Source organism: Bos indicus x Bos taurus, chromosome 12, assembly GCF_003369695.1.
Source record: "Bos indicus x Bos taurus breed Angus x Brahman F1 hybrid chromosome 12, Bos_hybrid_MaternalHap_v2.0, whole genome shotgun sequence".
NCBI classification, from domain to species: domain Eukaryota; kingdom Metazoa; phylum Chordata; class Mammalia; order Artiodactyla; family Bovidae; genus Bos; species Bos indicus x Bos taurus.
In genome coordinates, this window is record NC_040087.1 from 84765349 (window position 1) to 84792801 (window position 27453).

At 53.8% G+C, this 27453-nt stretch overlaps 1 protein-coding gene across 1 annotated transcript in view; it reads right to left on the reverse strand.

Annotated features, from left to right (window-relative positions):
* Positions 1-22838, reverse strand: part of RAB20 (RAB20, member RAS oncogene family) — a 30284-nt gene extending 7446 nt beyond the window's left edge. The window contains exon 1 of the mRNA XM_027557965.1: positions 22421-22838. Coding sequence (XP_027413766.1) covers positions 22421-22592 — 172 coding nt within the window. The 5' untranslated portion in view covers positions 22593-22838. The remainder of the gene's footprint in view (positions 1-22420) is intronic.
* Positions 22839-27453: the final 4615 nt, after the last annotated feature.

Genomic DNA, 27453 nt, shown 5'->3' on the forward strand with positions numbered 1-27453 from the left:
GCCTTCCCAGGGTGACAAAGGAGGCCAGCTCTGTGTGGGCCCAGCGCTGGGCACGCTGTCCCTCCCTATGTGTGCAAAGCCACTTCAGCTGAGAGTCCACCCTCCACCCGAGGCTCCAGTGCACGAGGGTTAGGGTGGCTCCAGTGCATGAGGGTGAGTGTCCGCCACTGAGCTGCTGGGAGTGATGCTTAACCTTACGTGCTGACACGGCCAGGGAGTGGTGCCCAGTCGTGTGGTCTGACCTGCGTCTGGCTGTTGCCAGGTGGGTTCTTTTGAATGTGATCAACGTCGGCAATCAACCGACTTAATAAAGCTGAATACCCCATGATGTAGGTGGGCCTTGTCCCATCAGTTGAAGGGCTTTAAGAGCAAAGACTGAGATTTCCTGGAGAAAAAGGAGCTCCACCCCCAGACAACAAGCTGAGTCATAAGACGTTGTGCCTGAGTTTCCAACCTTGCTGCCCAAAGCTGCTTCCAGTTTTGGACTCGAGATGCAGCAGCAACCCTCTCCCGCGGGTCTCCTGCCTGCCAGCCCACCCCACGCAATTCAGACCTGCCAACCACACACTCCCGGGGCCAGCTACTCTCCCCCTCCAGATTGAAACCCATCTCTGCCTCTCTGTGTGTCTATCTCTCCGTGTCTGTCTCTCTCCATATCTGTCTCTCTCCATGTCTGTCTCCCTCCCTGTCCGTCTGTCTTTCTCCGTGTCTTCTCTCTGTGTCTGTCTCTCTCCATGTCTGTCTCCCCATGTCCATCTGTCTCTCTCCGTGTCTGTCTCTCTCCATATCTGTCTGTCTCTCTCCATGTCTGTCTCTCTCCCTGTCCATCTGTCTCTCTCCGTGTTTGTCTCTCTCCATGTCTGTCTCTCTCCATGTCTGTCTCTCTCCCTGTCCATCTGTCTCTCTCCGTGTCTGTCTCTCTCTGTGTCTGTCTCTCTCCATATCTGTCTCTCTCCATGTCTGTCTCTCTCCCTGTCCATCTGTCTTTCTCCGTGTCTGTCTCTCTGTCTCTCTCCGTGTCTGTCTGTCTCTCTCCATGTCTGTCTCTCCATGTCTGTCTCTCTCCATGTCCATCTGTCTCTCTCCGTGTCTGTCTCTCCATGTCTGTCTGTCTCTCTCTGTGTCTGTCTCTCTCTGTGTCTGTCTCTCTGTGTCTGTCTCTCTCCGTGTCTGTCTGTCTCTCTCCGTGTCTGTCTCTCTCTCAGGAGGATGTGTATCCATGTATCCTCTTGGTTCTGTGTCTCTGGCGAAGCCTCACTGACACATGCTTCTCTGCAAGGTGTCCCCGTGGGAACATGGCCGCTCGTGAGGCCAGGCCCTGAAGTGGACAGGACCGTCTCCCCTTCCTCTCCAGGGCCCTCCCCGAGCAGAGACCACCCCACCGGCCCGTCCTGCGTGGTCAGCACCCTGGTGCCCTCCCGTACCCGGCACCAGAGCGGCCAGAGGTCAAGCCTCGCAGCCAAACTGGCGGCTGGGCCCGCAGGAAGGGGACGTGGCCGAGAGACTCTTCAGCGACCTCAAGGATCGCTGTGACACGACCTGCCTTAGGCTCCTGCTCCGTCCTCCTCACAGGCCCGGCTGCTTCTCCTAAGTCAGGTCAACAGAGGGAGAGGGTCTCCCGCCCCACCCGTCCTGGGGCACCCACGCCCCGGCTTCAGGACGGAGCAGCGCTCACGGAGCTGCCGTGCCCTCTCCAGCAGGTGGTCAACAGCCAAATGACAAGCATGGGAAGGACGGGTTTCCACAGCGGACAAGGGGCACGCGCTTTACTGGGCAGGGGGCAGGCCCTGCACGGGGAGGCGAGGAATGAAGCAGGGATTCGTGTCAGGCTTTTCCTGGGTTTTAAGCTATCGCCTCCCTTTTCCTCTTTTATTCTTGGGTTTTGTCCTATAAGAGACGCGGTTTCGAAAGTCTCGTCTCCGTCGGCAGGGGGTTGAGTGGTGGGCCCTAAAGTGGAGGCCCTCACCCCGGATCCTGTGACTGGAACCTCATCTGGACGCCGCAGGTGTAATCAGGTCGAGATACAGTCGTTCGGCTGGAACCTAATCCAGTATGAGCGGTGTCCCGGCAAGAAGAGGAAGTGAGGAGGGCACGGCAACCCGCTCCGGGATGCTTGCCTGGAGAATCCCATGGACAGGGGAGCCTGGCAGGCTGCAGCCCATGCGGTCGGAGAGACTCAGACACAACTGAGCGACTAACACACACACACACGAGTCGTGAGCAACTAACACACACACACATACACACGAGTCGGACACAAGTGAGAGGCTGACACACACACACACACGAGTCAGAGCACCTAACGCGCACGCACACACAACAAGTGGAATACACACTCAGGCGTGACCACGCAAAGACGATGCGTCCAGCAGCCGGGAGCCCCAGCGCCCGCCTGAAGCTGGGGGTGGGGGAGCCTTCAGACAGAGCAGGCCCTGCCCACCCGATTCCAGACGTCCAGCCTCCAGGCCCAGGAGACAGCGCGTTTCTGTTCCTTTAAGCCGCCACCGGCGCGTGGGGTTCGATCACGACAGGAAATGCTCACTCCACGAAGGTGTGAATCGACTCTCACTCCATGAAGGTGTGAATCAGGCTGCAGGCCGATGGCCTCCCCATTCACAGATGCCGAAAGTCATGAATTGAACGACAGTATCCTCGTGGCGGCCACGAGAACCTTCTGTCCCACCCCCCACCACTTCTGCTCCTCTCACAAGCTACACGCTCATGAACTTCAGTGAACCCTCCGGAGCAGAAACTGGCAGGGACATCGAGGTAACAGGGAACTCAACACCCAGCCTCAGGGAAGATGAAGAGTCACGTGTCGCCTTCTGAGCCTGAGTCGGCAACTCTGCTCACTTCCTGAAAACAGGCCGTGACGAGTGCGCAGAGCTCGGTCACAGGGGCAGAAATGCCCAAAGCCGCCTCACTGACTCCAGCTTGACCCTGTGCCGCTCAAACGAATGACCTTCAACCCCCAGGCTGCCTTGCACAAGAAGAAACCACCACCCACGTCCGGCACACTGTCCTTTTTGAGAAATTCTATAAGGAAGAGGTGAGGAAGATGTCAAAGAAAACTAACAAATTATCCAGACGAGCAGCAGCTCGTGGGCTGTGTCTTAAGAGAGGAGGCTGTCACAAATGGGCAGGTGAGCTTCAGAGTGACCAGCGTCCCCTCGAGCAAGCGTCACCTCGTCAAGCAGGCAGAGCAGAAGCAGGAGCGAGTTTGGCTCTCACAGCGAGTGCGCGTGTGAATAGCTTTCCCAGAGTTCACACATCTGCAGTGCTCACAGCATCCACGCTCGTCACACTCGCGGCCACTTCGCCCCTCCCATCCCCCAGGGGGACTGTGGCCACACTCCCACCTCCAGGCCTGATGGAAGCCCTGACAGAGGAGACAAGGCCTGGGGGCACACAGGCAGAGGCAGTCCTGAACCCCAGGCACCAGATCTAGGGGCCAGATCCTGAGCACAAGGCTGAACTGCCAGATCAAGTCCTTCTCCAAGCTGGGTCAGCAGGACGAGACTGGGCTCGCCTGCTCCCTGGAAGGAAGCCTATGACCAACCTAGACAGCGTGTTAAATCACAGAGACATCACTTTGCTGACAAAGCTCTGTCTAGTCAAAGCTATGGATTTTCCAGTGGTCATGTATGGATGTGAGAGTTGAACTATAAAGAAAGCTGAACACAGAAGAATTGATGCTTTTGAACTGTGGTGTTGGAGAAGACTCTCGATAGTCCCTTGGACTGCAAGGAGATCCAACCAGTCCATCCTAAAGGAAATCAGTCCTGGGTGTTCATTGGAAGGACTGATGCTGAAGCTGAAACTCCAATACTTTAGCCACGTGATGTGAAGAACTGACTCATTGGAAAAGACTCATGCTGGGAAAGATTGAAGGCAGGAAAAGGGGGAGACACAGGATGAGATGGTTGAATGGCATCACCGACCCAATGGACATGAATTTGCGCAAACTCTGGGAGACAGTGAAGGACAGAGGAGCCTGGCGTGCTGCAGTCCATGGGGTCACAGAGACACGGACACAACTCAGCGACTGAAGAACGGCAATCTCAAAGTCTAGAAGAAGTAATGAAGTAAGAGTAACCACTCTGTTATCAGAAACTGAGGAAACCCTAAAGGCAAGATAAGCACCCACGGGGAAAGCCTGAGTTGTCGCGGTGGAAACGGCCCCCACAGGGTACGGATGCCCTGAAGCGACTGTGCTCTGAAGGCAGAAACCCACATTCTTCCGGCTTCATGGGATTTCAGCCTGGCCTCACCAACCCAGTGGGGTGGTCCAGGGACCAGGCCCTTCCCTGGCTGAGCCCTGGCCCCACGGCCGTTCCACGTCACCACCTGCGGAAACCTTGGGAAGATTCCGTGCAGGGAAAGATCCCGAGCCAACAGTCACCAGCTGGCGGTGAAGGCAGAGCAGCTGAAAAGGAAGAAGATAAAGTCCTACCCCACGATATTAGAAAGGGTTCTCTCCTGCCAGAAGGAAGAGTTAAAACCTCGGCCCCGATTAATGAATGACCCCAGCCAAGGCGGTGCCTAGACAGCGTTTTAAAGATAAACTGTTTTAAATCCAATGATCCAACTGAGTTTGCTTGCATTTACAGGTCCTTTGTTTTTAACCGTCTGTGACCACCAAAAGGCATCCCAAACAGAGCCCTGCTTCATGACACAGAAGAGGTGAGCCCTCTAGGAGTCTGGGAGGCCCGCAGGCTGACACCAGCATCAGAACGAAAACCAGTTTTGTGGGACTTCACTCCCGGATCAGTCGGCAACTAACCACAGTCATCCTAACCCATGCCTGAAAGATGAGGGTTTCTTTTCCCTTCTATAAATAAAAGAACCCAAACCCCAAATGATTTCCAACTCAAGAAATGCCAACACATGGGAGAGAGGAAAATGCATTTATTTCCACATTTCAATACACACAATGACATGTACCCAAATCAGCATCTGTGTCATTCCTGTCATTTCTGTTTGGCCATCTGAAGCCTGAACAAAAAGCAAGAATACATATGATGTACAAACCACCCAAAGAATTACCTGCTCATAAGTTAATCCCTCACCTATGATTCACTGATTGGGCTTTATGAAATAATTCTCAAGGTCAAACAATTAAAACTGGAATTCTCAAATTACTTCATTCTTTTCAGACATAGATTTACTAAAAATAATTCAATAACAAGACCAAACAATTCAAATAAAGGGACGTTGTTTAGCAGTCTAGTATTAAGAAAAATGGCAAATCCAAAGAAAATACAGTTATGTAACAGAGTTAACTTTAAGAAACAAAAAGTCTCACAGATGAGGACATTAAATCCCAACCTCCTTTACCTTCAACAGATACTCTGTTGTCCTAGGAGAATTAACTTTTAAAACGAGATTATCAAAGAAAAAGTCAATTATTTGTGAAATCCTCTACTTATTAAAGCAGGAAACTAAAAGCATTTCAGATTTTTTGAAGCAAGTTTTAACTTGCTTCAAAGACAAGACTGAACTGCAAATACGATGTTAAGAAAGCACTTTAACTCTATAAAGGGTTTTCTAAAAATATCAAGTTATCCAAAATGGCTTCTGATCTGGGGTACCCACCCAGTAGATATCCTAGGTATTTCTCAAAGAATCTGCGTTTTGTCTTCCTCTCCATAATATACAGTCTTCTGAGAAATACACAGCACACAACGAATGTTTTCCTGAAACAATCACCTCCCTCACCTGAGGTTTCACTTCCCGAGGTTTCAGATGACACTTGGTCAACCACGGCCCAGAAATATTAAATAGAAAATTTCAGAAATAAACAATTTGCAACTTTTGAATCGTGTGCTGTTTTGTTTATTATAGGATATTGTTATAACTATGATATTTTATTATTAGTTATTGTTGTTAATCTCTCATGGTTCCTAATTTATAAATTAAACTTCATCAAACGTATGGATGGTGTAGGAAAAACATCACATATACAGAGCTTGGTTCCACGTGCAGTTTCAGGCACCCACTGCAGGTCTTGGAATGCATCTCCGGAGGATAAGGGGGGAGCATGGTAATTCTAACCCACAGGGAGGATATTAAGCCTTTTCTGAACAATCGAAGGAAACAAAGGATTCTACACATGTTTACCAAGTGTAGTTATCTCCTGCTCAACAGACTGGGTGTGTCCTAATACAATTCCCTAGAAAGTACATTGTCCACAGACAGATTGTAAAACCAGAAATGCCTTCTGGGGGTGAGCAGGTACCCAGATATAACTGCATCCATTAACAGAACAAAAACTCTTTCAAATCAATCCTATCAAAGTATTCTGTTTAAATTTTTTTTTAATGCCATTGACCAAAAAGTATTTTGCTTGAACTTAGTTTGTCATATTTAAATATAACAAAATTATGTTATACATAAAAGTAGAAATTTTAAATAATTCCCTCGAAGAGTCAAATTCACAGAGATAAAAAGCAAAAAAGTAGTCACTGGGGGGTGGAGGGCAGGGGGTCAGGTTTGTGTTTAATGGGGACTGAGCTTCAGTTGGAAGATGAGGAAGTTCTGGAGATAGTAGTGGTGATTGGCACCAAGAATGATAACGAGCGTAATGCCACCACGCTGTACACAAAAATGAGTGAACTGCTAAATTTTACGTGTATTTCATCACAAAAAATTCCACATGGTTAAAACTGGCAGACAGAGGACAGATAAGAAAATAGAAAGATGACGGATAGGTGATGCTCGGTGGGAAGATGATAGGTAGATAACAGGACTGCATGAGCAAACAGCGCCAGGAGGCTCCAGCGGCCGGACCCTTGCCCTGGACGCCCACAGTCACCTGCCCGTGGCCGAGCAGGCCCAGGCTCCTGACCTGGACCCGACTCGCAGGCGACCTGCTGAGAGGCAGCTTCTGGCCAGGAAGGTCTGGGCGGCCGGGATTCTGTGGCCGCACCCCCAGCCCCGGCCTCCCTAGAGGAGCGGGGTGACTCTAAACCCCGAACGTCTGCAGCCCACCCTCCCTGGTCTCAGGGCGCAGCTGCAGGTCTCACTCGAGCAGCCAGGCTGTTCATCAGACTGGGAATTAGTGACGTTCGGAATGAGCTTTTACAACTGCTGCAGAAAAGGTGCCGACCAAGGGAACAAGAGGTCAACGGGCTCTGAAAAGTGGGAGCGCAATGTCCTCCCACAGTCCGGGCTGTGTGAAACGAGCTCAACGGAGCCCAGGGGAGCGCCACAGCGCTCGAGGCTGCCCTGAAGCAGGAGCCCACCAAAGAGCTGCAGTTTCGGCAGGAACTCCAAGTGTTAGAAACGGCCTCCGTTCACGCTGACTTGCCCTTTCTCAGGACCGGCGGCCAGTAAGACAGGAAGAACCACCCCCCAGTCCCTGGTTCCTGGAGTCGGCAGAGTCATGTTCCTCTAACCCAGCCAGCCGGTGCCCCTCGGAAGGCTCAGAGCCAACCCTGGCTGAGGGGTCGCTGCGGGCGCTGGGCAGAGTGGCAAGCTAGATGTGTGCACACACTGTGTGTGCACACATGTAACACACACTTGCATATGCGGACACACATTGCATACCTGGCTGCACACACATGCACATGTACACGCTTACCTACCTGCACACTCGTGCATGTGTACAACATACAGGCACACACACGCGCACGTATACCTGCATGCACACACACACATGTATGCCTACCTGTGCACTCACACACACACATGCACATGTGTGTACAACATATATGCACACGTGTATGTGTCTACATGCATGCACGCACACGTTTACCTACCTGCACACTCACACACACATGCACGTGTACAACACACATGCGCATGTATACCTGCATGCGTGCACACACGTGTATGTCTGCCTGTACGCTCATATACACGCATGCACAACATGTAGGTACATGTCTACCTGCACACTCGTGCACATACACTTGTACAACATACGTGCATACACATGCACACATGTACACATATAGCTGCATGCACACGCAGGCACCTCATCCCACCCCCACAATTAGTGGCACAGCTCTACAGATCTCAAAGCACAGGCCAGAGCACACAGCTGCTCGAGAACGCCCGGGAAGCAAGCAGCCAGTAACCCCGACAGTGGCATGAACACCTGCCAGGTAAGGAAACGCCTGACGACAAACGTCTAACGTGGAGGAGGGGACTCTGAATTCTGCTCAAACAGGAATGAGATTTGGTTGAGCATTTTCCAAACAGCTCCACGCGACGCATGTTAAAAGACAGTTTTCAAGAAAGGGCAAAATCACGACTTTCCCAACAGATACAAAAAATAAAGACATGTTCAAGGCCTCGGTTATCTCACTTACTGAGGGAGCCAGACCAATGACCTAAGCACCTCAAGGGTCAAGAGGGCACAGGTGATCGGGGGCCCAGAGGCCGGGACCTCTCGGGAGGGAGGCGGAGAACAGGAACACGCAGGGAACAGCACAGGGGTGGTCAAGTCTTGTGCAGACACAGACATACTGCTTCTCACAAGGAAAGTGACTACTCATCCCCTCAAATCTGCCTCAAGTCCCCAGGGATGTCCCCAGGGATGTCCCCACACCTTTCCTTTAGAGCACCAGCCACCCAGGCTGGGCCTGTCGCCAGCAACTTGACCCAAGTTCACTCCAGGACGAGAGGCCATCTGCCTTCCTCACCGTGGTCCCCGGGGCTCAGCACAGTGTCCAGTTCGCAGCAGGTGCTCGAAAAGAGTGTGGACAGAACCGGTGAGAGGAGGGGTCCAGACTGTACTCACCCCGTTGCCCATCAGACCTGAAGCCAGAAGGGACCAGGAGGGGCCAGGAGGGATCAGGAGGGGCCAGGAGGGGCCGGGAGGGATCGGGAGGGGCCAGGAGGGACCTGAAGGGATCAGGAGGGGCCAGGAGGGATCAGGAGGGGACAGGAGGGATCAGGAGGGGGCAGGAGGGATCAGGAGGGGACAGGAGGGATCAGGAGGGGACAGGAGGGATCAGGAGGGGTCAGGAGGAATCAGGAGGTGCCAGGAGGGGCCAGGAGGGATCAGGAGGGGGCAGGAGGGACCTAAGGCCACTTTGCTGAGACGGTGGCTGAGGTGCCTCCCAGGGCTCCTTGGAGGTGGCCGAGCCCAGAAGCTGAGAGTCAGTCAAGGAGGACGATGAAATGCCCCCAGAGAGAAGGTAAAGGCAGGTAAGAAGGGGCACAGCGAGATTAGATAAAGCCAAGGACACAGCAACTCTCGGCCACCAACGGGGCAGGACACGCCCTCAGAGCCTAAGGCCCAGCCTCTGCAGGACTCGGGCTCCTCAGAAACCCACTCTGCCACCAACAGGGCCGAGGGGCCAGCCGGCCACAGAGCGTCCCTGGCAGCCCGCCCTCCCGGTCTTCAGGGACCGCACCTGAGCTCAGGGAAGGGCGGGCTCGGCCCCGCTGTCTCCAGGGCAGGTGGAGACAGCCGACAGCTGCTCCGTCTGTGTGAGCACATTTCAGACCACAGGGCTGGCTTGCTGACCGAGCGCATAAACGCTGATCACTTCACCGGCTCAGAACCCCACCAGCGAAGCCCACCTCACTGCCTCCTGGTCCTGGGGAGGGGCCCCAGAGTTACAGCACACACAGGGTCGAGGTCAGCCCTGGCGTTCAGTGCTTCCGAAGCAGCAGCTGCCATCTGGCTAAAATCGGTGCTGGAGCCGCGTCTCGGGTAAGTTGTAAGGACCGCGGCTCATTTCGTGCAAGATCCCTGAAGAGCCGTGAGTTTACCCATCTCTGCCGACGGTGTTACCAACGCACCATGCAGTTTACTCTCCACACCTGAACATTCACTTTCAAATCCAGGTCAGCACCTCAGCTGTGACTCCGAACAAAAGAGCTTCTCGACGAGATGCAAACGACCACCCTCTCCCCGCTGGTAACGCCAGTTTGTTCTCTGTGAGCCTGCCTCCTTGCTGTCAGATTCACCGGCCTGTTATCGCTTTAGATTCCACATGTAAGTGACGTCATACAGTACCGTCTTTGTCTGACATTTCACTTAGCGTAACACCTTCCAAATCCACTGATGTTGTTGCAGATAGCATTATTTCATTCTTTATGGCTGAGCAGCATCCCGTGGTGGGGTGGACACCACCCCTTCTTTATCCACTCGTCCGTCATCTGTTGACGGACACTTAGGCTGTCTCCGCATCTTGGCTGTCATGCTGTAAACAGTGCTGCTGTGAACGCTGGGGTACGTGTATCTTTTCCAATTAGTGTTCTGAACACTGCATTCTTTGAGCCAATAAATACTGCTTTAAAAGTTTTCAATTTAAGGCAGAACCATAATTCTAACCTGGAGTATTATTTGATACACTAGTTCAGCATCACACAAAACCACCTTCAAGAGCTAGATTTCATTACTATCTAATCTTAGTCTTTCAAGAAAATGCCCTATCTGGAAATTCTCGTGGCTGAGGATTTTTGATAAGATTCTGGCAATTTAACATTCGGTCACTGTGCATTTGGCCACAACGTGTAATAAAGGCACCTCTGATTTTTAGAAATAGAGGAAAACACAAACTTACAGCACCTCCCCTGTGTTCTCACGTCCCAGGAACAAGTCCACCTGTTTGAGTGAGGAAAGCAAGGCCATAAGGGAGACTCGGAACCAAGGAGTCCTTGAAGATGCGCCCAGCCCAGCCACTCCTGCGGGAGTTCTTCAAAGCAGCCTGGACACAGGCAGGAGCTTCCAAGGTCTCTGGTGAAGTCTCATAATGTGGGTGACAAGCAGCGACTGCAGCTCTTACCAGAGGACAAACACAGCTGCTGCTAGGTCGGGGGACGGAGGAGACCTAGGGCCCGCAGGTCGGGGGGGACCAGGGAGACCTGGGCCCGGGAGGCTGCCCACCCTGCCCGCCCCTGCCCGCAGCCCTCACCCTCCCAAAGGCCACTCCCTGCGGAAACACTACTTTTACAGACAGATGTGCGAACATCTCAGAAAGAAAGGCTCTTTTGTTCCTCCAACCAGAAAAACCCACAGAACGTATTCTTTTCAAGCAACGCCCTGGCAGACCATGGGCTCTGGGTCCCCTCGTGCGGCCGTCACCTTCCCCGGACGCAGCGCGGACACCCTCATGCCACAGGCCTGGCTCAGCCCACTCCCCTCAGCCAGGCCTCTGCTCCAAGACACGGGGCCTTGGACGCCTGGGTGTGGGCATGCGTGGAAATACAAGTGGCCCTTCAACAACAGGAACTGAATGCGTGTCTGGAACCGAGGGGAAAAAAAGCAAGGTCCCAGCCCCGCACTCTCTTTCCAAAAGCAGGTGAGAAATTATAAACTGGAAATCGAAACTTCTAATGCAGGCCACAGCAATCACAAGTCGTTAACAGAGGACGTGCCCGGTGTTTCAGCGGTTAAGAATCCGCCTGCCGATGCAGGGGACACCAGTTCGATCCCTGGGTCAGGAGGACCCCACCCGCCTCGGGGCAACCAAGCCTGAGCACCAGCGCTACTGAGCCCGCGTGCTGCAAGTACTGCAGACTGAGCACCTCGGGCCCGGGCTTTATAACAGGAGAAGCCCCCACAGTGAGCAGCCCGAGCGCCACATCTACAGAGTGGCCCCCACGCAACTAGGGAAGAGCCCACACAGCAATGAAGACCCAGCACAGCCACAGATAAATCAGTAATTGTTTTTCTAAAGTTGTAAATGTAAACGCCAATCAGTGGTCAGTCAGGGACGTGCCCAGCCCACATGCAGCAGGCCATCAGGGCGAGGGGCGCAGGGCTGGGTCCCACCTGTCCTGCTCTGTCTGGGTGCTGCCCAGGCGTGTGGGAGCCAGGCTGCCCCTCACCCGGGTCTCCGTGGGCAGCATCCCCCGGGGAGCAGGCAGGGGAAGCGTTCTGCATGTGGAGGGCACCCACGTGGTGCCCAGACAGGTGGAAAGGAGCCCACTACACATGATGAGGCGCCGACCTCAAATCTGGGCCCCCAGCGCCCCGCGCCACCTGGCCCTGAGCCTCCTGGTCTGGAAGAGGCAGTGGTGAAAATACCAACCGCACAACGCCGCTGTAGGAAATGAGAGACGAGGCCCCAGCAGCACTCCGCGTGGTGCCTGGCGCAGGAGAAGCCGAGGGCACCCCTGCTACTCACACTGGTGGAGGGCCAGGGAGGATGGGGCCATGAGCCAGCAACCCGGACGCCCGGAGAAAACACTTCCCAAGCCAGCTCTCCTTGGGACACCACCCTGATTTCTGAGCGCACTGCAGCAGGGGAGGAGGTCAGAGCACAGACGCCCCTAAAGATGAAGGAAGCATCCATGATGGAGGGCACAGCAGCGTGAAACAAGGCGCTAACGGTGCAGAGACTTTGGTTACGGCGTCGTGAGACCCCGGCTCTGGCCCCTCTTCTGCTCCGACGTTGGACAAATAACTTTCGGGGTCTTGTCTCTTCATCTGAAAGAGGAAGAAGCTGAAAAGGCAAATCTTTGGCCCTGCTCTCGTTGACAGGATCATAGCAGACTCCGTGCCCCCGCGAGGCGGCGCCCAGCGTGCCGGGTGTACTCGGGCGTGAAGCCTTTCCGGAGCGGAGGTGCTCCAGCCACGGTCCCGCTGGCCTCATTTTTGCCACGCACAAACGCTGTCAGGTCAAAGCTAAGCTCCGAGCCCATGTGAGCCCAAAGGACGGGAAACTGAGCAGTGGGCGAGCTGAGCCATGTCAGAGGCGCGAGACCGGCCTGCGGAGGCCAGGCCAGGCCAGCGTTGAGAGAAGCCCCGGCTCACGCCCACTTCCTCTCAGGCCACAGAACAAGTCGCCCAGCGTTTAGAAATGCTCTGCAGGAGATACACACTCAGCAGGCCTTCTCTTGGAATAGAAACACTCGAGTAAGTGTGTGGGTTTGGGTTCGCTCGGGCTGAGCAGGAAGGTAGGTCTCAGAGAAGAGCTGGTTTTGAAGGCTGGTTGGAAATGATCTGTCAGAGGGAACAAGGGGGTAAGCGGGCACGGCAGCTGGCACCAGGCTCCGCGAGTGGCCTTCCTTCTAAAGGGCTCTGCGCCCGAGACAGAGAGGGCCGCTAAATGTGTCTGTTTTATGGCCAAGAGACAACCAAGATTAGAACCTTACAGTATGGGTCTTATTCCCGGTGCCTCTCTCCAAGCACCTGCCATTCCAGCAACACTGCAGTGACCCTGGCAGAGAAAGCAACGAAGTTTCCATTGCAGAACTAACCACAGTGCCTGCACAAAGTCAGCTAAGGAAAACAAGAAACAGATCACTTCCTTCAGAAAAGTGTCCAAGAGCTAAACGACTGAGTTCTCTCCCCAGAATATTCCCCAAGTCTGTGCATGGAAACGTGAGTCTCTCAACACATGGAAATTAAAAAAACTGATTCTTTAACTGATGGGGCTGTGTCAGGTTGGTGTTCAACATACACTGACTGGAAAGCCCAAGAGTCCTACTCCTAGCTGGCTGACCCGAGAGGTGAAAATTCACGTTCCCACAAAAACCTCTACTCAGTGTTTATAGCGGCTTTATTCATAATCACGAAAAACTGAACACAACCCAAACACCCTTCAGCTGATGGACGGCACGTCCACACGACGGAGCTTTGGTGGTGGCGGTTTAGTCACTCAGCTGATGGACGGCACGTCCACATGGCGGTGGCGGTTTAATGGCTCAGGCGTGGACAGTCCATCCACACGATGGGACTTTGGTGGTGGTGATTTAATTGCTTAGTTGTGTCTGACTCTTTGTGAGCCCATGGACCGTAGCCCACCAGGCTCCTCTGTCCATGGGATATTCCAGGCAGGAATACTGGAGTGGGTTGCCATTTCCTTCTCCAGGAGCTCTTCCTGATCCAGGGATCAAACCCGCATCTCCTGAGTCTCCTGCATTGCAGGCACCGGAGCCGCCAGGGAAGCCCACGGTGGAGCTTTACTCAGCGATTAACAGGATTGAACACAGACAACAACACAGGTGGACCTTAAACGCATTGAGCAGAAGGAACCAGGCTCAAAACTCTCCATCCCATACGAGCCCTGGAGACCACGCTGAGGACAGAAGACAGACGGGGGCTGGGGGCTGTGCTGAGTAGAGGGCTGACTCCGAAGGACCAGGGATCTTTTGTAAAAAGATGCAGACGGCTTGTATCTTGGTTGTGCTTGTTGGTACACAGCTGTGTCAAAACTCCTAACCAGGCACTGAAAGACCCAGGTGAATCTTAACGCCGATGTGCGAACTTTCAATAAACCCTACAAGACAATCTACCAAAAAGCTAAAACTACTATATAGGCAAAAGTTGTTCCCAATTTTTAAGCTACAAAGCCGAAAGCTTTTACATTTCATGTGGAGAAAAAAAAAACCTCCCAGGTTTACCTAGATAGCTTATTCAACATGCAATTGTATACTAAATAGCATCATACTGTCATTAAAGAACAGAACAGGTGGAAAAGTCTGAGTCAAGGTACGGCACCTGTTTCCAGAGTCACTTTTTGTGAAGACAAACAAAAATCGTAGGTCAACAGTCTTCATCAGAGGCCCCTGGTGGCGTAGAGGATAAAGAATCTGCCTGCCAATGCAGAGGACACAGGTTCGATCCCTGGTCCAGGGAGATTCCATACACCAAGGAGCAACTAAGCCCGTGCGCCACAGCTGCTGAACCCACACTCCACAACTACAGCCGCACCCCACCCGACACACCCTAGAGCCCGCGCTCCGCCGCAAAAGCCACCACAACGAGAAGCCCAAGAGCCACAACGAGAGGGTAGCCCTCACTCGCCCCAACTAGAGGAAGCCCACACACCGCAACGAAGAGCCAAGCGCAGCCAAAAGCAGATAAATAAAAACTAAAATCAAAAATAAAAAAGTCTTCATCCTTGTTTTCAGCACTTGGAAAGTACCACGCCACTTCCTTCTGGCCACCTTGACTTCTGATGAGTCAGCTATCTGCTGTCATTATAACCTTTTCTTTCCCCCACTTGCTGCTTTCAGGATATTTTCCTTGGGACTTCCCTGGTAGCCCAGTGGTAAGACTCCACACCCCCACTGCAGGCTGCGTGGATCTGATCAGATCCCACATGCCACACGGAGCGGCTGGAAAAAACAAAAGATGTTTTTCTTGCCTTTTGGTTTTCGGAGTTTCATTATAGCGAGCCTTGCCCGGGTCTCTTTGGGTTTTCCCTGTCTGTGACTCTCTCGGCTTCTGGAATCTGCAGGTGTATGTGAGCTACCGGGTTGGAAAGTTTCCGGGCATTATTCCTGCCGGTCCTTTGTCAGCCCCACCCCCGCTTCTCCTCTCCTTCCCCGCCCCTAGCGAGGCAATGTCAGGTTGGGTGCCCACAGGTCCCGCGGCTCTGTGCACGTCCATTCTGCTTTCTCTCCTCATTTCAGAACAGGCGACACTGACCGCTCTGCCATCAGATAGAAAGCAAAACACAGTTAGGGAGATGAGGTCACGTGGCGGCACGGTCTGGACAAAGAAGTCCGCTCCACCATCCACGACGGCTGTGTGAGGCACGTGGCGCTGAAAGACGGGACACAGTTCAAGCTGGACGTCGTCAGGAGCGGGGACGATCCCAGAGAAGGCGGTGCCGCGGCAAAGGGGGGAGCGGAGCAAAGACGGGCGTCTGCGGTGAGTTCTGAACAGGGCACCTGGGCCGGCTCTGAGGACCCCCCTCCAAAACAGGAGGAGGAGGAGGAGGAAGGAGCCACGAGGGTCTGTCATCAAATCATACGCGTGATGAAGCCTCGTTCCAAGAATAAAAACACGTGTGTACATGCATGTACATGTGTGTGAAATTTCCTTTTTGCAAAGAGGGAAGTTCTGTGAAGTCTCAATGAAACGCGAAGGGCAAGTTCCATTAGGGATGATAGTTTCTATTTTTCCCACAAACTTAAAGATAACCAAGCACAGAGTTATTGTCCAGAGACATTAAATGCGATTCAGGTGTTAGCTCACGAATGCGGTGGACCTCAGTTAGTTCAAGTCTCCAGAATTCAAGCGTACCCGCAAGCCTTAAATACCTCTCCCCACCCACCCCGAGAGTTCCTGGCGCCTCCTCCAGGCGGCCTCCGGGCTGACCTGCCAGCACGTGCAGCTGCACACAGGCAGCCTTTGTCCTCTGAGATCTCTCAGTACAATGGCGCTTTGTCCACCCCGCTGAGCCCAGGCTGCTGATTTTCTTCCACCTATCTTAATACCCACATTCATATTCAGGCCACTGACTTTCTCAAGAAAGCAGAGGAATTCTGCAAATGATGCCTTAACCCCAGAGGGTGCCATTCAGAGTCTTCAGTGGTACTAAAGATGTGACCAACCTACAAAGATGTGGGCCACACACAAAGACGTGGAACACCCACAAAGACGTGGGCCATCCATAAAGTATGGACCGCCCACAAGGATGCTGACCCACTCACAAAGACATGGACCACCCACACAGACATGGACCACCCACATGGATGTGGACCATCTATAAAGATGTGGGCCACCCACAAATGTGTGGGCCACCCACAAAGACGTGGGCCACCCACAAAGCGTGGACCACCTACAAGGATGCTGACCCACTCACAAAGACATGGACCACCCACACAGACATGGACCACCCACATAGATGTGGACCACCCACAAAGATGTGGACCACCTACAACACTGGCTTTGCAGCCTTAATTTCCAGATCCCAAATCTAAACTAAGATTTATTTCCAAGAACTTTCTCCCAGCAGGAGCCCATCCTGATCTTAAACCCAGGCCCCACCCTCACCCAGTACAGCTTCAGGTGGAGCCCCAAGGGAAATCTGAGAGCTGCTTGTCCAGTTTAACTGAATCAGGGGTCTCCTCAGTTCCTGAACTCTTTCCTAAATGCTAAACTCTTTGGGGAGTTTCTACAACTACAGAAAGTTCAGTTCAGTTGCTCAGTCATGTCCGATTCTTTGTGACCCCATGGACTGCAGCACACCAGGGTTCTCTGTCCTTCACCATCTCCTGGAACTTGCTCAAACTCATGTCCATTGAGTCAGTGATGCCATCCAACCATCTCATCCTCTGTCGTCCCCTTCTCCTCCTGCCCGCAATCTTTCCCAGCATCAGGGTCTTTTCAAATGAGTCAGCTCTCCGCGTCAGGTGGCCAAAGTATTGGAGTTTCAGCTTCAGCATCAGTCCTTCCAATGAACACCCAGGACTGATCTCCTTTAGGATGGACTGGTTGGATCTCCTTGCAGTCCAAGGGACTATCGAGAGTCTTCTCCAACACCACAGTTCAAAAGCATCAATTCTTAGGCGCTCAGCTTTCTGTATAGTCCAACTCTCACATCCATACATGACCACTGGAAAAACCATAGCCTTGACTAGACGGACCTTAGAGAACAAAATGAAGCAGGGCAAAGGCTAACCGAGTTTTGCCAAGAGAACAGCTACAGAAAAGACTTTTAGAAAAGTATTCTCCTTTTCATGGGACCTAAACCAGGAGTCAGCAAACTATTTCTGCAAAGGGCCAGACTGAACACTTGAGTTTTCCGGCGCTGTACGGTCTCTGCCGCAGCCACTGAGCTCTACTGCTGTAAAATGCTGGGGCGGGAGGGGGGAGGGGTGCCCATTACACAAAGTAGGGTGGCAGTGAGGCCCAGGTGAGCACCCCCGATCGGCAGAAAGGAGGGGTCATCCATCCCTGTCACACCCATCCTGCTTGTCAGGATCAGGACCTCAAAACCACTCAGCAGCCGCACTCATCAACCAAGAGGGGCAGCTAAAAGCAGAGCCCTCCGCCGCTGGCTGCACGCGCAGTTTGCACAGGCTGTCTACCCACTTCTGTGCCAGCCTCTCGAGGTTAAACACGCAGGCCTCGCAGGCTGGGCCAAGGCACTGGGGATCCGCAGCTCTGCCGCCCCCATCAAAAAGAGCGTGTCTCCAGGGTCCACAGCCTGAACGACGCCCTCTTCCCACACAGCGTCCCCCCACTCCCTGATCCAGGAGCAGCTGCCTAGAGAGGGGCTCGTAGTCCTCGGATGGACTGTCCACATCACCTGGCATCCGCTCTCGTGTGCCTCCCGGGGCCGCCCACACGGGCCCCCCAGGACAACACGGCCCTTCACAGGACCGAGGCCCTGGTCCTCCCCAGGAGCCCAGACCTCCTCACTAAGTTCACGGTGCGAGCAAGGACATCCCCTCCTCCAGGCACCACGACTTCATATGTCAGAACTCCAGCATCCTCTCCCGGGGTACCCTTAGGCTGTTCAAGAGAAAGACTTAACCCAACTGCTCCGGAGCCCCCCTTCCTGGAGCTTTCCGCTTCCTGCAGAATCATTTCTTGGTGACCCACCCGAGCCTCTCGTGCCCCGCTGTGACAGGCTTGCTGGTGGCCATCGAGGTTGTGAGTACCCAGGGCTGGGAGACGCTTATTTAGCAAAACACAAAGCTTCCTCCTTCCCAGTACTGCTCAGAGCACACGACCCATTATTAGCGGGTAGATTTCCAGCAACAACTACAGCTGCCCCCCTTTGACAGAGGAGGAAAACGCGGGGAGAGGTGACACAGCCCCGCAATCACACGTGTGGTCAGCAGCCCACCCCACCCCCACCAAGACGTCTTCAGGCCTGGAGCCTGTGAACACGCCGTATTAAACACAGAAATCCATATGGCCAGCTGGCCGACCCTAAATGAGGAGACGTCCCTGGATGACCAGGACGTGCCCAGGGTAATCACAGGGTCCTTCAGATACAGGAAGGGGCATGACAGTCAGGGTTCAAGGGCCGTGAGGAGAGAAGGGCCCCACCAGACGTGCCAGCTAGAAGACAGAGGAGGAGGAAGCCGTGGGTGCAGGCGGGCCCCGGGGGCAGGAAGGCAGGGAAGACAGTCCTTCCTGGAGGCTTGGAGAGGAACAGACCTCCTGACACCTGGATTCTAACCAGTGAGACCCATCCGGGACGCACCTGCTCTTCTAAGCCACTAAGTCTGTGGTTATTTACTACGACAGCCGCAGGAAACCAAAAGCGATCCTGGGAGTCGGACGCCGCTGCAATGAATGTGGAAGTGGCTTTGGAACTGGGCAATCGCGGAGCCTGGGCGAACTCGGGAACGCGGTGGGAAGGGCCTAGATCGCCTTGAACACGTGCTCAGTCGTTTCGGTTGTGTCCGACTCTTGGCGACCCCATGGACTGTAGCCCACCCGGCTCCCCTGTCATGAGATTCTTCAGGCAAGAACACTGGAGTGGGTTGCCATTTCCTGCTCCAGGAGATCTTCCCCACCCAGGGACTGAACCAAGTCTCCTACGTCTCCTGCACTGGCAGATGGGTTCTTTACCACTAGAGCCACCTGGGAAGCCTACCTTTGAACGGACTGTTAGAAATACAGATGTTAACAACTTGGCCAGGGCTCAGAAGGAAGTCAGGAACGCGGAAGAGAAAAGCCGCTCAAGCCCCGTCTGCATGAACAGACGACAGGCAGGCCCTGGATGTCAGGGCACTGCAGGGACTCCCGGGTGGAAACCGGGGTGTGTCACTAGGAGCTGGAGCAAAGCAGATTTGGGTCAGGAAAGCTCTTCAGGTGCATTCAAACAGGAATCAGCTACCACCCACCCCAAGGCCTGGGGAAGGAGGAAGGAGAGCTAAATGAGGGAGCACAGTCCCGGGATCTGACGGGGTCTGCTCTGGGGTCTGACGGGGTCTGCTTGGGCTCTGACAGGGTCAGCCTGGGCTCTGGTGGAGTCAGCCCTGGTGTCTGGTGGAGGATCTGCCCTGGGCTCTGGTGGGAGGTCAGCCCTGGGCTCTGGTGGGCATCTGCTTGGGCTCTGGCAGGGTCAGCCTGGCCTCTGGTGAGGGGTCTGCCCTGGGCTCTGGTGGGGGGTCAGCCCTGGGCTCTGGCGGGCATCTGCTTGGGCTCTGGCAGGCTCAGCCTGGACTTTGGAGGAGGATCTGCCCTGGGCTCTGGCAGGCGTCTGGCGGGGTCTGCCCGGGCTCACTGCTCAGTTTCCCATCGTCCTGCCACATTTTCTCCGGAACAGTGATGCGATGTGACACGATATGCATTTCCTTGTCTGCCTCTCCCCTCTGCTGGAATTGGAGCCCATGGAGTGCCGACCCTGGACAAAGCCTGGTCCTGCGTGATCTCCACCAGCTCCAGCCCCGTCTCCACAGTGCCACTCCCTCCAGAGGAGCCCCGTGCCAACTGATAGCCACCCAGCAAACCTCCTTTCCCCGCTCTGCCCCACACACCCCTCTGCTGGCAGCCTCGGGATGCCAGCAGGCACTGCTGTCGGAAGGACGTGCCAAGGTGGAACAGGAACTCTGACACCTCCCTATCAGTTTCATTATTCAGCACCCGCCCACCCCGTGTGACTGAGAATGGTGATAAAACCAGGTGTCCTCCAGCCGGTCCTCACCCTTCTGCTTCAGTTACACAAATTAAAATGAAAGCAACTTAGAAGACAGGGTGGGGTCGAAAGAAACTTTAAGGGCAAGGCAAAAGGAGGAAAAAGAGGGGCTTTCCTAGAAGTTAAACTTTTGCATCTCCAACAAGGATTACCTAATAGGCAAAAAGTCATACATGCCTTCTCCCTCGAAGTCTCCCTAACCCCACAGGCACAGAGGTGGCCTGTGTGACCGCTGACTCCTAGCCCCGGGTGCCCTGAACACGTGTATATAGGAGATCAGAAATGTGCCCACAGATCCCGGCATTCCACTGTCCCGGGGGCCCAGCTGAGGTCACACTTGGGGTTCCGGGAAGAAGGCAGGTTTCCCAGGCAGCCAGGAAATGAGTCGCTGCCCCCGGGAGCCCAACCAGACACCAAGGACATTTCATCAGCCTTATTACAAAATCCTCTGACAGTAAAGATTCTGGCTGCAACATGTCCTCAGCACCAAAGAAGAAAGTGGCTGATCGACATTACTTCTTCAAACCTTGAATGCCAAGATGCCTGTTCTGACACCAAGCAGTCAGCTCCTGTTCCAGAAACACCGCGCATGTGGTAAAAGCTTCTAATGGCAGCCGCAGCTGGGTTCTGGGTTTGGGTCCCCCAGCACTGATCCTGAACTAGCCTTGTGTAAACCAAGGCAGCAGTGAGGTCCAGTCAACCAACCAAACGGGCCTCAGGACCAGCCTCATGCAGAACACACAGACAAGTTATGCTAACTTGGTCTGATTTCTAGAGCTCTGGTTCCACTGCTACCAAATGCTTAATGCTGGAGAGTCAGCTAAGGAAAGGATCTGAGGAACTTCACTCTGCAGCCTGGAGGCAGAGAAAGAGCAAGGGAGGTGCACTCGTACCCGGGAGATGGGAGACGCTGCGTTTCACAGCATGTTTGCAAACAAATTAGTCAAGACGTTAACAACTCTAACAACAAAAAAGACAGCCAAGAGAAAGCAAGAGGGAGGGAGGAGGGGCAGACGTTGGAAAGCAGCCATCATTAATTCAGTTTTAAATAGAGGATGAGTTATATTCTTGCTTATTCAGCAGACTGGTGCACCCAAGTTGGCAACTTTTAAATTCTGCACAGGAACTTCTAGCGTAAATGTCACTTTTTAAAGTGCAGACATTTAAAAAGTCAGACCTTGAAGTTTCAGGCTTTAAAAAGTCAAGCCCATTGAAAACGCATCATACTAATTTACAGCTTACTTATTGTGGGATCTTATTCTTTTTCATGGGGAAGAAAATACATTCTATTGTAACACTCACGTCAGTGTGACTACACAGAGTTAACAGACTGAAAGGTTGAGTCAAGATCCGCTGATGTATTCTACTTTTGAAAAACCACAAATATACTACACATACTTAAAATAATTGTTGTTCAGTCGCTAAGTCATCTCCGACTCTTTGTGACCCAATAGACTGCAGCACACCAGGCTCCTCTGTCCTCCACTATCTCCTGGAATTTAATCAAATGGCTATCTTCAAAATGCTTCTGCAGAAAATCACTTCAAAGCCCCAAAACATGCATGAGCCCTGACGATGGCGACGATAAGTGGAAAATACAGACACGTCTGGCAGAGGGAGGGGACCTGAGCTCTGCTTCCCACCTAAGCCCTCAGGGGAGGTTCAGGGCCTCCGTTTTCTCTTCTGTCAGGAGAGGCAGTTTATACTAGCTCTGCTCACCCCTCAAGGTGGCTGTGGACAGCGACTGAGGCCCTGTTGGTGGGAGGGCTTCAGTGCCTTCGGTTACCAGCAGCTGGCTGGGCTGGGCGCTCCATAAGCAGGCACCAGCGGTCCTCTCTTTGGGGCCCAGGGTGCTTTCCTGGAATGTTGCTAAGATGTACCCAGTGGCTGAATCCTCAGCTTTCCAACCAGCAGAGGAGTCAAGTAGGAACAAAGAGGGGCCAAGGGTGGCCGCACACCGTGAGGAGGGGCCTGATACAGACGACGGGGTTACCTGCAGAGCAAGGGAGGGACCCAGCGTGGGGCAGCAGACGCCTGGCCTGGGGGTCCCTGCTCCAGGAGACCCTGCCCTAGGGGACCCCTGCCCTGAGGGACGCTTCTCTCCAGCTAGAAGCCCCCGCCCTCACCTGCAGTGTCCCAGATGGAAATGTTGTAGGAGCGCCACTGCTTCAGGTAGAAGGCGCCGCCCACCGTGCTGACCGTGTCCGGGAAGCGCCGCTCCATGTACCTCTGGAGCAGCGACGTCTTGCCCACGTTCATGTCCCCCAAAAGCACGATCTTCCCGTCGGGCTTCCTCATCTTCCCGCAGGGGACACCTCTCCGCTCCCCCACGCCCTCCTGGCCCGTGCGCCCGGTGCGCGGCTGGATCCGCCGGACGCCCCGAAGCTACTCTGACCCGGGACTGACAGAGAGGCAGCCTCTCGGGAACCCTCCCTTCCGGACGCCTGGGAACGCGGGAGAGAAAGCGCGGCTAGGCGCTGGGCCGGAGCTGGGACCCAGCCCGACGCCCGCCTAGGTGTCCCGCCGGCGGCGGCCAGTCCGGGATCCAGGGCGGTCGGCCCCGCCCCCGACCGCCCACTCCCGTGCTGACCACGCCCCCCATGCCGCCCACGCCCCGGGCTGGTCCCGCCCCGCCCCGGGCTGGCCCCGCCCCTGACGGCCCACGCCCCGGGCTGGCCCCGCCCTCTCCCCGACCCCCAGGGCACTCACCTGCCGCCCGCCAGGCGGGGTGGACCTGTCTTCTGGCCGGCCCCGCGCTCGTTCCCCCAGCGGGCGGCACGCGGAAGACCCGGGCAGGTTGGGGGGGGCGGGGCAGGTGGGGGCGCCAGGTGGGAAGGCTGGCGGACGCAGAGCCGAGTCCCGGGGTGGACACAGCGCAGGGGCGCGGCCCGGCTGCTGACCCAGGCGTCCCGGCGCGGGGCGGGCTCCGGCTCCAGCACCTGGCTTCCTCCTCCGCAGGCGCAGGTGTGGCCGTGACCGTCCGCGAGGACCGGTCCTCCGCCTGTCTGCCGGGGCCCTGGCGGATGTCGTTTTCGCTCACTTTGGCGAGAAGTGGGTTGTGCTGTTGTGATCAGAGCGAGACGAGGACCGCCGTCGCCACTTCACTTCGGAGTGGACGTCTGACTTTGGCAGTTGTGCTGATCGGGTCTTTACTGGAGACGCCGGCGGTGCTCCAGTGTGAACACCGGGGGCGGTGTTTGCTGAGGCCCCGCCGTCCGGGTTCTCTGCAGAAGGAGGGGCGGGGGCGCGGAAATGCGGACGGGAGGCGGGGTGTGAGGGCGTCTCACCCGAGGAGCACCGGCCTTGCCCGGCTTCTGCCCCGCAAGCCCGAACTCTGCCCTTGGTCACTGCCCACTGCGAGCCCCAACCCCCGATTTCTGGAGTCCCTCTCCCGCCCTCCATCCCTCCGTGGCCCTAACTGCTTACTTTCTACCGCTCCCTAATAAAGCTGTGGTTTCTCCAGTGGTCATGTATGGATGTGAGAGTTGGACAATAAAGAAAGCTGAGCACCGAAGAATTGGTACTTTTGAACTGTTGTGTTGGAGAAGACTCTTTAGAGTCCCTTGGACTGCAGGGAGATCCAACCAGTCCATCCTAAAGGAAATCAGTCCTGAATACTCATTGGAAGGATTGATGCTGAAGCTGAAATTTCAATACTCTGGCCACCTGACGCGAAGAACTGACTCATTGGAAATGACCCTGATGCTGGGAAAGATGGAAGGCAGGAGGAGAAGGGGATGACAGAGGATGACACGGTTGGATGGCATCCCCGACTCAATGGACATGAGTTTGAGCAAAGTCTGGGAGTTGGTGACGGACAGGGAAACCCGGCGTGCTGCAGTCCATGGGGTCGCAGAGAGTCGGACACAACTGAGCAACTGCATTGAACTGAATAAGGGTGTACTGCTGACCTTCTATGCAGTCTCCCTCTCTGGGAAGTAAGCTGCAAGAGGGAAGGGCTTTTTGTGTCCGTTTTGTTCACCACTCTGTGGCCTGAAGAGGATCGCGCAGCTAGTAGCTGCTCAAGAAAGCTTAGGGTCAGGGCACAGTGGGTGACTTCACGATCCTGGTGAGGCCACGAGGGGTTCCAGGCAGACATCACTGCCGGCTGGGCTCCACACCCAGGTCCTCTGGTGGTGTATGTTTCCCTAGGACAGGGAGCTAATTCTGCATCCTACCAGCTCACCGCACCTTTCCAGGCAGCTCCCTCATCCAATAGACATGGGGTCAGGAGTCCCTGAAGGTGGGTTTTTTTATTTTTAATTGGAGGATAACTGCTTTACAGTGTCCTGTTGGTTTCTCCTGCACAACAGGCGAATCAGCCTCTGTGCAGTTGCTAAATCAGCCATATGTGTACATATACCCCCTCCCTCTTGAACTCCCTCCCACCTGAGCCCCGTCCCATCCTTCCAGGTGGAGGCTGGGTCTTTTGTTTCCTTTCTCTGGCATCTTCCCAGTACCTACAACTGGAAGGCAGTCCCCACTCAGTCAGCGTGTGTTTAAATAAATGTGTTGGTTTGCTAAATGCTGTCTCCATTTGAAACACTGATGTATTTTGAGCTGGTTTTGAGGAGCAGGGATGGTTCCAGTGGCACAGTGGGAAAGGAATCTGCCTGCCAATGCAGGAGACCCAGGAGACCAGGGTTCAATCTCTGGGTTGGAAAGCTCCCCTGGAAGAGGAAATGGCAACCTGCTCCAGTGAGAATCCCATGGACAGAGGAGCCTGGTGGGCTACAGTCCACGGGATCTCAAAGAGTCAGACATGACTAAGCACACACTCACACGCACAACATGTAGAATTCTACCTGGAACATAGAATTCACGCAGAAAGTTTGTTCAAAAATTTGTCCAGCACTCTGAAAAACTAAATTTAACCAGGAGAATGTCTCCATATCAAATTTCAACCACTCCTTAAAAAAAAAAAAAAATGCCTTAAAGACTGCCAGCTGCCTCTTTCCTCTTTGGGAAGCATGACTGAGGAAGAAGTTAAAAGGTTAAAAGTCTGTTTAAACTAGATACTCTCCTGCCAAGTCCAATGTTTGTTCTGCCTGCACTTAAGCCACTGGCCTAACAGGGTAATTCTTTTTCCAATTGCTCAGATGAAGGGTGCCCAAGGCCCAGAAAACTAGGTAGCTCCTTTTTAATGAGATGCCATGTGAAGAATTCTGGGACTGTCATGGTTACAGTAGAAGGAGTAATAGTGTGGTTGCTTCTGATGATTTGCAAAGTGTCTTGGGAGTTTATAGGTACTTTGTTGTGGGACAATTCTACCTTTTAAACTACTTTCCTGTTTTCTTAAACAAGCAAACAAAAAACCCCTGCCTATCTACATGTTTTTGTTCAGTGGGTAAGAACTAAGCTCTGAGCCCTGACCTAAGGTTAGAGCAGTGAGGAAGACAGCCAACAAAATAAACAAGCAAAATACAGAGTGTCCTGGATGGTGATGAAATGTTTGGTGGAGAAACACAGAGCAGGGGCAGAGGGAGCAAGGCCTGGGGATGGCTGCAGGGGGCAGTCATGAGCAGGACGTTTGCAGAGATTAAGTTTCTGGAGAATGAGGTTAGGGGTTAAACACGCATCTGGAGTTACACCTCGGGAGGCTCAGACAGAGACCGGATTTGCAGACACTGGGGCAGGACAGGGTGGGATGCACCGAGAGAGCAGGACCGACACGCACACACCACCGTGTGTGGTGGGGCAGGACAGGGTGGGATGCGCCGAGAGAGCAGGACCGACACGCACACACCACCGTGTGTGGCGCAGATGGCCAGTGGGAGGCCGCTGGAGCCTGCGGAGCTCAGCCGGTGAATGAGTGGGGGGGCAGGGGCGAGAGGGAGGGGATGTAGTGTACACACAGCTGGTTCACACTGTTGTGCAGCAGAAGCCAGCACAACATTGGAAAGCAGTTATACTCTAATTTTAAAAATACAATAAGAAAAAAAAAAAGGGTCAGGTACAGACCACAGTGACTACAAAGCCGCCGAGGCAGTGGCCTGCCTGGTGGGCTTCCTGAGAGCACAGAATGGGGAACAGAGCAGGGGTCATGTGCGGATTGTATACAAATGTTTCAAATATAAATACAAAACATACGTAATTTATAAACCCACGTAAATAAATTTCTATGATACATGCTTATATGGGCTTCCCCAGGCGGCTCAGTGGTAAAGAATCTGCCTGCAATGCAGGAGCCTCAGGAGTCACCCGTTCAATCTCTGGGTCACGAAGATCCCGTGGAGAAGGGCACGGCAACCCATTCCAGTATTCTCGCCTACAGAATCCCATGGACAGAGGAGCCTGGAGGGCAGTCCATAGTGTCCACAGCGTCGCAAAGAGTCGGACACAAATGAAGCAACTTGGCACTCACATATGCACACACATGCACATATAAAAGCTTCAGTTCAGTTCAGTCGCTCAGTCGTGTCCAACTCTTTGCGACCCCATGAATCGCAGCACGCCAGGCCTCCCTGTCCATCACCAACTTCCAGAGTTCACCCAGACTCATGGCCACCGAGTCAGTGATGCCATCCAGCCACCTCATCCTCTGTCGTCCCCTTCTCCTCCTGCCCCCAATCCCTCCCAGCATCAGAGTCTTTTCCAATGAGTCAACTCCTCGCATGAGGTGGCCAAAGTATTGGACTTTCAGCTTTAGCATCATTCCTTCCAAAGAAATCCCAGGGCTAATCTCCTCCAGAATGGACTGGTTGGATCTCCTTGCAGTCCAAGGGACTCTCAAGAGTCTTCTCCAACACCACAGTTCAAAAGCATCAGTTCTTTGGTGCTCAGCCTTCTTCACAGTCCAACTCTCACATCCATACATGACCACAGGAAAAACCATAGCCTTGACTAGCCGGACCTTTGTTGGCAAAGTAATGTCTCTGCTTTTGAATATGCTATCTAGGTTGCTCATAACTTTCCTTCCAAGGAGTAAGCGTCTTTTAATTTCATGGCTGCAATCACCATCTGCAGTGATTTTGGAGCCCAGAAAAATAAAGTCTGACACTGTTTCCACTGTTTCCCCATCTATTTGCCATGAAGTGATGGGACCGGATGCCATGATCTTCATTTTCTGAATGTTGAGCTTTAAGCCAACTTTTTCACTCTCCACTTTCACTTTCATCAAGAGGCTTTTTAGTTCCTCTTCACTTTCTGCCATAAGGGG